Source organism: Carcharodon carcharias, chromosome 7 (assembly GCF_017639515.1).
Source record: "Carcharodon carcharias isolate sCarCar2 chromosome 7, sCarCar2.pri, whole genome shotgun sequence".
Classification (NCBI taxonomy): domain Eukaryota; kingdom Metazoa; phylum Chordata; class Chondrichthyes; order Lamniformes; family Lamnidae; genus Carcharodon; species Carcharodon carcharias.
The window spans coordinates 143798806-143810978 of record NC_054473.1 but is presented as its reverse complement, the minus strand read 5'-3'; the positions used below and the strand labels follow the sequence as shown (position 1 = coordinate 143810978).

The window sequence follows — 12173 nt, the reverse complement described above, 5'->3', positions numbered from 1 at the left end:
TTAATTTCCAATTTGAACTTCTATAACCAATACAACGGTTTAAAGTTAACATAGCAAAGAGTTCCATGACACTTCACCAGGCCCTTATCAAATAAAATTTGACACCAAGCCACATAAAGGGACACTAGGATGGGTGGCCAAAACAATAGTCAAAAACGTAGGTTCAAAGACAGTTCTAAAAGAAGAAAGTAGGTAGAGAGGCAGAGGGGTTCAGGGAAAGAATTCCAGAATTTAGGGCCTTGGCAGCTGAAGGCATGGCTGCCAATAGTGGAGCAATTAATATATGAAATGTGCAACTGGCCAGAATTGGAGAAGCACAGAATTGTTGCAGGGTTCAAGGGCTAGAGGAAGTGACAGAGAGCAAATGTCAGAGCCATGAAGAGATTTGAGAAAAAAAAGCTGGACCAGGAACGAACATAATTCAGTGAGTACAGGGGTAATGAGTGAATGGAACTTTGTGCAAGTTAGGATACAGACAGAGCTTCGGGTAAGCTAAGTTTGCGGCAGGAAGAAGGCTGACCAGCAGCACACTGGAAAAGTCAAGTCTAGAGGTAACAATTACATAGATGAAGATTCCAGCAGCAGATGATCCAAGGCAAGTGGAGATGGGCAATGTTATGAAGGCAGAAACAGATGGTCTTAAGAGATGAAGCAGATATGGGCTCAGCAGTTCACTTCAGGGTCAGAAAGGACACCAAGTTTGTGAACAGTCGAATTCAGGCTGTCAGGGAGAGGAATGGAATCAGTGACAAAGGAACCCAAGGAGGAGATCAAAGACAATCTCTTTGGTCTTTTCAATGCTTGGTTAGAGGAAACTCCTGCTCATCCAAAACTGGGTATCCAACAAGCAGCATGGCAAAGTAGAGGGTTTCAGAGAGGTGGTGATGAGGTAAGGCTGAGCGCCATCAGCATACACATGGATCCTGATGCTGTGTTTTCAGATTATGTCATTGAGTGACAGCATGTAGATGAGAAATAGGAGGTCAAGGATAGATCATTGGGGGAGTCTGAAAATAACAATGCAGGAGTGGGAAGAGAAGTCATTGCAGGTGATTCTTTGGCTATGACTAGCTAGATCGGAATAGAACCAAGTAAGGGCAGCCCCACTCAGCTAGATGATGAAAGATAAGAATTGGAGGACGATGGTGTGGTCAACCATGTCAAAGGCTGCAAGCAGGTCGAGAAGGATAAGAAGGGATGTTTACCACATTCTCAGTCACACAGGGTGTCAGTTGTAACCTTGTTAAGGGCCATTTCAACGCGGAGACCAAGATGAAAATCAGAATGAAGAGATTCAAATACGGAGTTGAGTAAAGATGGGCATGGATTTGAGAGGTGGCAACATGTTCAATAACTTTGTAGAGGAAAGGAAGGTTGGAGATAGCTGGTGGTTTGCAAAAAAAGAGGGGACAAAGATAGGTTTATTGAAGAGGTGATGTGATGACTGCAGATTTGAAGGATAGGGGGGCAGAAACTGAGGAAACAGACCAAGGATAATATCAGCTAACGTGGGGGCCACGGACCAGGAAGTGCGTTTCAAGGCAAGTTCTGCTCAAAGAGGGGATGAGAGGAGACAGGAGAGAAGCTAAAGAAACTAGAGGGAAATGAGAGTTAACGGCCTGGGTGGGGTGTCTTTGGGGTCGGTGGGGGAAACCTTAGGGAAGTTCGGTTTGGTGATTTAGGAGAAAGGAAGGGAGCAGCAGAGGCAGTTGAAGGGATGGTCTCGACTTTAGTGGCAAAGAAGTCTATGAACTGCTTGTAAATATTGCTAGAGAAGAGGGTAGGGGGGCAGGGGTTCAAGAAGATGCTCTATAATGGTGAGGCCAGCGATCATCTTTGCATTCCAGGATGATTCTAGAATGGTGAGCAGTTTCAGCAGAGAAGAGCAGGATCTGATTGTACTTTATGTGGTCCAGCCAGATCTGGAAATGAATGGCTAAGCCAGCTGTCTCCTAAAATGACATTCCAGATGGTAGAGTCCTCAAGTTAAGAGCAACCCTAAGAAATATTGTAGTTTGATGTTCAGCAGAAAAGTTGTTGCCAGTTGGACAGTACATCAAAAGTTTATCACACTGTCATATACAGGTCACTGCAACAATAGTAGAGTACTATGGGAATTATTTCGCAAGTGCTAAAAGCTCACAAGTTGAGTACCACATGTAGCAGTCTTCGTTAATACAGTGAAAGCAAGAACTCTTTGAATTCACTACTGGTACAATTCTATATCTTTGAACTCACCTTTAAATATATTTAGAGTGCATCACATTATGCAGGCCATGTACTAACTCTATTTACTGAACAAATAATACCCATGGTAGACAAATTTTATGTTCACTGGAGTAAATGACCATATTTCTGAGCTGTGAAATTAGAAAAAAAATACCCATTAAGTGGCCAAGCAATTTAATTTTCATTTGGGTTTAAAGAAGAGTAGTTAATAAACTTCTACAGGTCATTTCCTATTGTACTCTACACCATATGGCCATCTATAATCTTCGCTGTTCATAATTAGCATATTCTATTTAAAGACCTTGCACTTAAGGCTTTCGTGTAGATACAACAATCCCCATGATAAAAGTAAAATCCAATATTTCATAATTAACAAAATCTTGAAATAAACCCTTACAATACAACATTATTATTTAAATCTGAAAAAAATAGTTTCTAATCAGGTGTACCGAATTACCCAGTCTACCCTAGCCAGAACACAGAGCTAATTTAACATTACCTCCAGGACAGCGATGTGCCCTATGTTCAGTCAAGTCAGCCAGTGAATCAAAGTCCTGCTGACAATTATCACAGGTGTAAATTGATTCATCTTCCATGTCTTCATCATCTTCGTTTCTCTCTTCCTGACTGGTCATGCTGTGTCTGTCTTCCAACAGTTGTCCGTCCTTGGTATCATACTCCTGGTCTCCTCCTGAGGCTCCTGCTGATGAAGCAGAATATACTATAATGTGAAAAGCTGTGTTGTGGAAAGATTAAGAAAATAAATATCTTTTGGTAAATACACACAAAAAAAATAAATAACAGGTTTGAGAAAAAATACCAAAATGATACCCCCGCTACTTCACAAACAACTAAGTACAATCTGAGTAATGGATATCTCAACTATTTTTAATAAAATGGGTACATTGAAGAAAATTCAAGAAAAACAGTTCATAGGATTTTCACAATAGCCAATATCAAACATGTTGATAAAGATAATACTGTTAAACCTTAAATGTATCATAGAAAACCAGCTTTATTTTCTTTTAAATTTGCATTCTAATTTTCATTCAAATTCTAGTCCTTCACTCCCTGAAAAAAAAGACAAGCTTTGTATATATTTTAAATTTACATTGTGTGGGTATATGCATTTTAATTGCAACACTGTTTTAAGGAAATTCATATTTTATTGCAGTAGTTCTACTAACCAGTTTTTGTTATCTGTTCATGGGATGTGAGCATTGGTGGGAAGGCCACCATTTACTGCACATCCTTAAATACCCTTGAGATGATGGTGTTGAACCACCTTCATGAATCACTGTGGTGAACATGTGGTGTAGGAAGGGAGTTACAGGGTTTTGACCCAGTGACATGAACGAACGATGACATAGTTCCAAGTCAGGATGGTGTGTAACTTGGAATGGAACGTGATGTTCTCATATGCCCGCTGCTCTTGTTCTTCTAGTGCTATAGGTTGCAGTTTGGTAGCTGCTAACAAAGGAGTCTTAGCAAGTTGTCAGTGCATCTCATAGATGGTACACACTGCAGCCATGCTAGGCCAGTTATGAAGGGAGTAAATGCTTAACGTGGCAAATGTGGTACAGGTCAAGGGGCTGCTTTGTTCAGGATGGTGTCGAGCATCTTGGATGTTGTTGCAGCTGTACTCATTCAAGCAAGTGCAGAGTATTCCCTCAGACTCCCGACTTGTGCCTTGTAGACGCTGGAGAAGTTCTGGGGAGTCAGGAGGTGAGTTACTTGCTGCAGAGTTCAGCGGTCACTGCTGCCAAGGACAAATGCATTGGAACAGGTAGATTGGTGAGGACAAGGTCAAGTAGGTTTTTTCGTCTTGTTGGTTCTCTCACCACCTGTCTCAGGCCCAGACTAGCAGATATGTTCATCGGAACACGCCCAGTTAGATCAGTAGTGGTCCTGGACATTGAAGTCCCCCACCCTGAATACATTTTTTGCCCAATGTGGAAGAGTAGTGATTCATCAGCTGAGGGAGGGCAGTAGGCAGTAATCATGAGATTTACTTGCCTATGTTTGATCTCATTCCATAAGACTTCATACTTGTAGGTTAGGAAAAACTTTAAGGGTTGGTCAATGGTCAGGGACAGGAGGGTCTGGCTGAGAGTCCGGCAGGTATGGGGAATCAGCATGTAGTAATGGAGGAGCTTCAGCCCCTAACTTTGTCCAACCAGTACAAGGTGCTTGCTATCTGTGTGGATGAGAACAACTACAAGGTGGATGAGCAGATTGGCAATGGCACCACGGTGAAGGATGCCATTCAAGTAGGGAAAGCGAAGGGCAATTTGGTAGCAATGGCAGTACAGTCAGCAGGATAGGTACTATTGTCTGCAGCTGAGATCGGGAGCTCCAAAGGTTGTGTTGCCTGCCCAGAGACAGGGTTAAGGAAATCTCCTTGCAGTTAGAGAGGGACTTGAAGCGACAGGGGGAGGATCAAATTATCATGGTCCAAATGAGAACTGACAACATATGTAAAAGCAGGAATGATATTCTGCTAAAAGAATTTGAGGAGCTAGGGTCCAAATTAAAAAGCAGAACATCAAAAGTAATCATCTCTGGATTGTTACCTGAGTCATGCATGGCTGGCATAGGGTCAAGCAGATTAGGGAATTAAACAAGGGGAGTGAGCGGGGGTGTGGGGTGGGGGGGGGTGGGGGGGGTGGTGCTTGGGTGAAGGGAGATTTAGAAATCCAAAGAGAAAGGTTGAAGCATTGGAACAGTATAGCAACGTGGGTAAAGACAAGCAGAGTGGACAGGAAGGGTTTAACAGAGTTTAACAAAGATTACACATTGGCAAATAAGATCACCGCAGGGAATCTAACTAAAAATGAAATTAAAGCTTCTTTATCGCATCAAGCATCTGCGACAAGGCAGATGAACTAGTGGCCTAAATAGAGGTAAATAATTTAGATCTAAATCGCCATTACAGAGACATGGTTGGTATTCGAGGCTACACAATATTTCAGAAAGAGAGATAGAATGGCAAAGGAGGAGGAGTAGCCCTGATAGTAAAGGATGACATTAGGACATTAGTTATAAAGGATCTGGCCTCAGCAGATCATGAAGCAGAATCACTATGAGTGCAAATTAGGAATAGCAAGAGTCAGAAAACACTGGTGGGAGTAGTTTATAGGCCCCCTAACAGTAGTTATAGCATTGGGCAGCGCATTTAACAAGGAATTATTGGAGCTTGTAACAAAGGAAATGTAATTGTTGCGGGGTACTTTAATCTTCATGTAGACTGGAACAATCAAATTGGCAAGAGTGGTCTAGAAGATGAGTTTATAGAATGCTTTTGTGACAGTTTCTTGGAGCAACACATTGTGGAAACTACTAGGGATAAAGCGATTTTAAATCTAGTATTATTTAATGAAGCAGGATTAATTAGTATCGTTGTAGTGAAAGATCCAGTGGGAAATAGTGATCCTAATACTGTTGAATTCCATGTTAAGTTTAAAAGTGACATACTCCAACCACAAAGAATCTTAAACTTAAATAAAGTAAATTACACAGGTATTGAGGGAGAACTGGGTAAATAGACCAAAAGGTATGGAGATAAACAAACAGTGGGAATCATTTAAAGAAACAATTCAAGATGTTCAAAAGACATGCATTCCATTAAAAAACAAAAACTCAGCAAGAAAGACCCATTCATGGAAGAGGATGCTTACAATTTTGCAAAAAACAGTGACAAGTCTGAAGATCTGGAGTGTTTTAGAAACCAGCAGCGGATCACCAAAAAGTTTATAAAAAGGGAAAAAATGGAATACAAGAGTAAATTAGCCAGAAATAAAAACAGATAAAAAGGAGAGAGCAGCTAAAGTAAATTTTTTCCCCTTAGAAGCTGGCTATGATTTTCCAAAGATTCAGGAACTGTTCCATTAGATTGGAAGTTAGCAAATGTTACATCGCTTTCCAAGAAGGAAGAGAGAAAACAGTGAACTACAGGCCAATTAGCCTAATATCAGATGTTGGGAAAATGCTGGAATCTATTATTAAGGAAGTCTTAACAATGCAGTTAGAAAAGCATTGTATGATTAGGACAAGTCAACATGCTTTTACTAAAGGGAAATCCTGTTTGACAAATTTATTGGAGTTTCTTGAAGATGTAACTAGTAGGGTAAATAAAGAGGAACAAATAGATGCATATACCTGGATTTCCAAAGGACATTTGATTAGTCACTATGCCATGGAATTGGGGGTAATATATTAACATAGACAGAGGATTGGTTAATGGATAGAAAGCAGAGAGTGGGCATAAACGGGGCTTTTTCGACTTGACAGGTAGTGAATAGTGGAGTGCCGCAAGGATCAGTGCTGGGGCCTCGGCTATTTACAATATATACAAATGACTTAGATGAAGGGACAGAGAGCAATGTATCAAAGATTGCTGATGATGCAAAGCTAGGAGGGAAGGCAAGCTGTGGGGAGGACACAGAGGGACTGCAAAGAGATATGGACAGGTTAAGTGTGCAGCAAGATGGCAGATGGAATATAATGTAGTGAAGTGCAAAGTTATTCACTTTGGTCGTAAGAATAGAAAAATAGATTTTTTTTTAAAGATGTGAAACCTGTAAACGTTGATGTTCAAAGGGACTTGGGTGTGTTTGTACAAGAAATGCAGAAAGTTAGCATGTAGATGCAGCAAGCAATTAGGAAGGCAAAGGGCATGTTAGCCTTTATTACAAGGGGATTGGAGTATAAGAATAAATAAGTTGTGCTGCAACTGAACAGGGATTTGGTGAGATCACATCAGGAATATTATATGCAGTTTTGGTCTCTACATTTAAAAAAGGATATTATTGGAGGCAGTACAGCAAAGGTTCACTAAGTTGGTCCCTGAGGTGAGGGAGTTGTCCTATGATGAGAGGGTGAGTAAACTAGGCTTACATTCTCTGTAGCTTAGAAAAATGAGAGGTGATCCCATTGAAACTTATAAAATTCTGAAGGAGCTTAAGAGGTTGGAGGCTGAGAAATTGTTTTTGCTGGTCGGGGAATCTAAAACACGAGGGCACAGTCTCAAGATAAGAGGCCGATTATTTAGGACTGAGATGAGGAAAAATTACTTCAGTCAAAGGGGCTGTGGATCTTTGGAATTCTTTGGAATAAGATTGTGGATGCTCCATGGTTGAATATACTTAAGGCTGACAAGATAAACTTTTGTTCTCTCAGGGAATTAAAGGACAAAGAGAGCAGATGAGAAAGTGATGTTGAAGTCCAAGATCAGCCATGATCATACTGAATGGCAGAGCAGGCTTGATGGGTCATTTGGTCTACTCTCGCTCCTATTTCTTGTTTGTTGTGTTCTTGATTTGGAGTCAATGTCTGGTGCCTCGCTTGATGGTTTTATTCTTCCTCAACATTTCTGTAGCTGTTTGATACAATTTAGTTGCTTACTAGGCTATTTCAGAGGGCAGTGTAGAATCAACCTCACTGCTGTCCATCTGAGTCAAATGTAGGCCAGGCTCAATAAGAATGACAGACTTCCTTCCCTAAAGGACATTAGCAAACCAGGTGGGTTTTTAGGATTACCATTGCCGAAATTGAATTTAAATTCCCCAGCTGCAATGCCGGGATTTGAATTCATGTCTCCGGAGCATAGTCTAGGCCTCTGGATTACTAGTCCAGTAATCACCACCATTCTACTGTTCCCAGTACTGGGCTTCTATTCATGTTGCACCAGTGTTGTAGATTGTATATCACACAAGAACACACATCCAAATTCAAACAAACTTATTAGGCAAAATCTTCCCAGAATGGGTAAGTACCAATGTTGGGGAGCTTTTCAGGTGGCCAACATACTTGGACGGGTTGCGTGACTTCCTTCTTAATACTGCCAAAAGGAAGCAGTCAAGACTTGGCAGGCGTGGGTTGACAGGCAGTTAAGGAGTGCAGGCTTTCCACACTGCCAGCCCAATCAGAGGGCCAGTATCTCTGCAGCCTCAGCGGCGCTACTGAGAGACGTGCCAGTTTGAGGGGTGGCGAAGAATTGTTTCCTTTGCTGGGGCCAAGCAGACAGGCCCCAAAACCATTTGAGGAGAAACCCCATCGGTGGCAGCACAAGGGGCCCCACGGTCAGCCTTTGTCACTGGTGGCCAGTTCCAATGGCTCTCCCACTGGCGGGAAGCCACATGGAGGCAGCCTCCTTGCAGCCGACGGCCTCCTCTTGCAACAGGGCAGCTCCACCGCCAGAAAAATGCCAGCAGCCTGGGAAAATGGCCCTTAATTATTCTTTAATTATTTAAATTTCTCCCACCTCCAGTCAGCGGTCAGCCAGGTCGCTGCCATTCCTGCTCTGGGAGGCCTCCCAACAGCTGCACTGCATCAGAGAGCCATCCCAACACAGTTCCCCAGCATTTTATAGCCCACCACCCACGGCCAGTAAAATTGTGCCCACTATATTGTGTGTGTGTGTGTCAATAATATAAAATGAAACAAAGCGTAACAAAAGCTTACAATAGCTTCCCATTAAAATACTAATTTACTAAAACATTTCTGAAGTATTACATCTCAAGTCATTTTGTTCACCCTGTAAATGACTGCGCCTCCTTTATGAAGCCAATAAGACAATGTTTTCTGATGGTTCCTATTATAAAAACATTAAAACATTTATCCACTACAAGATTTGAAGGAAGCTGAATTTTAGTGAAAGTTTGTTTCACTGACAAAATTAAAATGCAAGGAATGGACATTCAACTCATTTGGCATCGCTGAAATATTATACAGCAATTGAGCAATAAAGCTATTTCATTTCACAATAAAATTACAAAATCTTGCAGTGCTTTAGACCAATATGATGAGGTGTTTTTCCAAGTTTCATGTCTTTGTCAGCTTTTGTCCTCCTGAAACTCTGACCTTGATGACCTTTCTGAGCTGTCGTTTGTCTGATTTTGACAGCCGATTGTATCAAATGCCAAGAACACCATATGTGAGAATTTTCAATGGGCTTAATTTTTTTAAACTTTGTCAATAAACAACAACTATAGCAAGATCTATGGTTGTTCCACAAGATGAAAGCAAAAAAACACTTTAAAGAAGTTCTTTAATTACAAGTAACATAGATTGATAAAAATGCAATTTTATATATAAAGACGCTGAAATGTGTTTTTAAACTCACTACTGCAGTTTCATTCTGATTTATTAACATAATTAGAGCTTTTATTTTAGATTTTTGGCAATACTTCCAGTACCATATAAGATATGTGAACAGTATCTTAAATTCAACAATAAAATTGAATTGCTTTTAATACAAATCCTTCAATACGTCATAAGTATATACCTTGTAAAAATACACCAACCAAAAAAATATTTTTGCTGCAATCTTTGCTGCAACGTATAAAATGGATGTGTTGAATATTGTGACCTAAGTGACAACAATTTTCAACATGAAATTTGTTAGCAGATTGGAAAAGCAATCACCCTAGCCAGGCAAGATCACATAAATACAACATATAAAGTAACGTCATCACCACGAGTTGCTCGAAAAGGTTTCTCTCTGAACGGCTTCTGAATCCACGTGACAGTATGATTTCTGTCATGTAAATTTAATAGCATTGTTTGCACATCACATTATGACAAAATTATGTTTAACTTTTCTAGGCTCTTTAATTCTCAGAACAATAATGATCTTCCTTTAGGTTTTTTTGTAACAAGTACAGCAGCGTTTAATTCCTAAGGAACATATCTGATAATACCACCTTCTGACACTTGGTGCAAGCACAACAAGCAAGATGATAGTTTGGAAAAGTGAATGAAAATTTTCATTTTCATTTCATAAGGATTGACTTTCAGATGGGGACATTGTCATAGAAGCATCAGATTTTGACACTTTCTTGCCTTCTACTAATGAAATAATTAGATCTTTAAACACAACGTATTATATAACTTGATATAAGCTGGAGGAGTGGTACACCACAACTGAAGAATTCAGAAACAGGTTTGTAAATGATCTCTTCAGAGATATGCAGTATTTTTTTTATATAGATAGATGAACAGATAAATAAGTGAATAAATGGCCAGCAGGGGAGCTGCAGGCAAATTCAGGCTGGGAATTGTAAAAGAAAGTCTTATTTAGCTTAAAATTTAACTTTAGTTCAAAACTTAAAACTCTGGAAAGACCCAGAAACTCAAATGCTCCATTCTTCAGGGGAAGCCCTGGGCTGCAAAAGACAAATTTTAAATACACAAAACAGGAGCACCCCAGAATTTGACGCAAAAATAATGAGTTCACAGTTCCCACCACTAATAATGCATTAAAAACCCAGAAAATTGTGGTATGGAAGAGATCCGCTGCAAGTTGCAAATCACCACAAATTGCTGGACAATTTGCACTGTTCTGTCATTTGTCCTTTAAAAACCACAGCATGTCAAAAATCTTCCAATGAGTATCAATAAATTGCTGCGTTTGTACTGTTAAAACAAATTAAGCTTATTGCAAAAAATTATGGCTATTATTTCATCACATATGGACCCTGTTATTGAGCTAATTTATCTTTCCAATGGATTTCCAATTTGAAACCAATTAGCAATTAACGATAAAACAAAAAACTGCGGATGCTGGAAATCCAAAACAAAAACAGAATTACTTGGAAAAACTCAACAGATCTGGCAGCATCGGCGGAGAAGAAAAGAGTTGACATTTCGAGTCCTCATGACCCTTCCACAGAACTGAGTGAATATAAGGAGAGGGGTGAAATATAAGCTGGTTTAAGGTGGGGTTGGGGGGGAGAGAGAAGTGGGGGGGTGTGGTTGTAGGGACATCTTTTGATTATCTGCTCCTATTACTGCTTGCTTGTCCCTACAACCACACCAACCCCCCCTTCTTCTCCCCCCCCCACAACCCCCACCTTAAACCAGGTTATATTTCACCCCTCTCCTTATATTCACTCAGTTCTGTGGAAGGGTCATGAGGACTCGAAACGTCAACTCTTTTCTTCTGCGCCGATGCTGCCAGACCTGCTGAGTTTTTCCAGGTAATTCTGTTTTTGTTTAGCAATTAATGATAATTGTTTTACACATACCACACAACCAGGATGCAAGTTAAATTTGGGAAATTATAAAGGGAAGCATTTAAATCCTTTAGAGAAAAAAAATGTGTCTTAGGGAATATAACAAAATGATAGAACAGAAAAGAAACCGAGGCCACAGATAGAAACGTGTTTAACTGGATACAAGTGTAACTTGCTAAAACCACTGGCAATGGAGAAAATCATTAAATTTGATTTACTATAAAATATATAGTTTGCACATATATGGAACAGCTGCCTTTGGCTCTTGAACATTAAGAATTGAAAAGCAATCCAAACCATAGGAAAGGAGATTATCTTATTCATATGTATATGTGTTATGTTTTATAGGCATAAAATTTGACGATATTTTAATTAAATATTTTAATAAATCTCATTTAAATAATGTTAATGTCCAAGTTGCCACTTCAGAGATTTGTTAACCATTCAAACCCTTAAATTTTACGAGTTAAGCAGATAGACTATTGATCCCATCATTCACCAAGGTTCAGGTGCCCCACTGACCTTCCCACACCATTATCAATTCGCACTTCCTGCAAGTTGCAGCGCAAAATTAATTGGAGCTGAAGGTCAAATTTTCTTGTAAATTTTGTAATTTATGCTATTATGATTTTACAACAGGTTTTTCCACCATTAAATCCTCAGTTTAGTGCAAAAGCACTTTAGGATTTCATTGATTCAGCTTCTGCTCCTTGCTATGTTGTTCAGTATCAAGTCCGTTTAAGAGGTTTTTATGAAAATCCTTATTGGTAGTTTTCATTCGCACTTACTGTGTGGTGACTGGTATGTTCCCTATCTGTTCAGTTGCAATTTATCACTGTTTTATGAACAAGAAATTTCAGCCAATCAAGTGGAAATCTGACAGTAATTTGCATGAGTTACGACATGACAGCCAAGTATAACACAGGAAAT

The 12173-nt window shown here is 39.8% G+C and overlaps 1 protein-coding gene across 3 annotated transcripts in view; it reads right to left on the bottom strand.

Moving 5' to 3' along the window:
• znf423 (zinc finger protein 423) overlaps positions 1 to 12173 on the bottom strand; it is a 369797-nt gene that overhangs the window by 255188 nt on the left and 102436 nt on the right. For 2 of the 3 annotated variants that reach the window (XM_041191829.1, XM_041191830.1), the window contains exon 3: positions 2729 to 2932. The exons of the other annotated variant lie outside the window; for it this stretch is intronic. In XM_041191829.1, coding sequence (XP_041047763.1) covers positions 2729 to 2932 — 204 coding nt within the window. The remainder of the gene's footprint in view (positions 1 to 2728; positions 2933 to 12173) is intronic. 3 annotated transcript variants of the gene reach the window in all.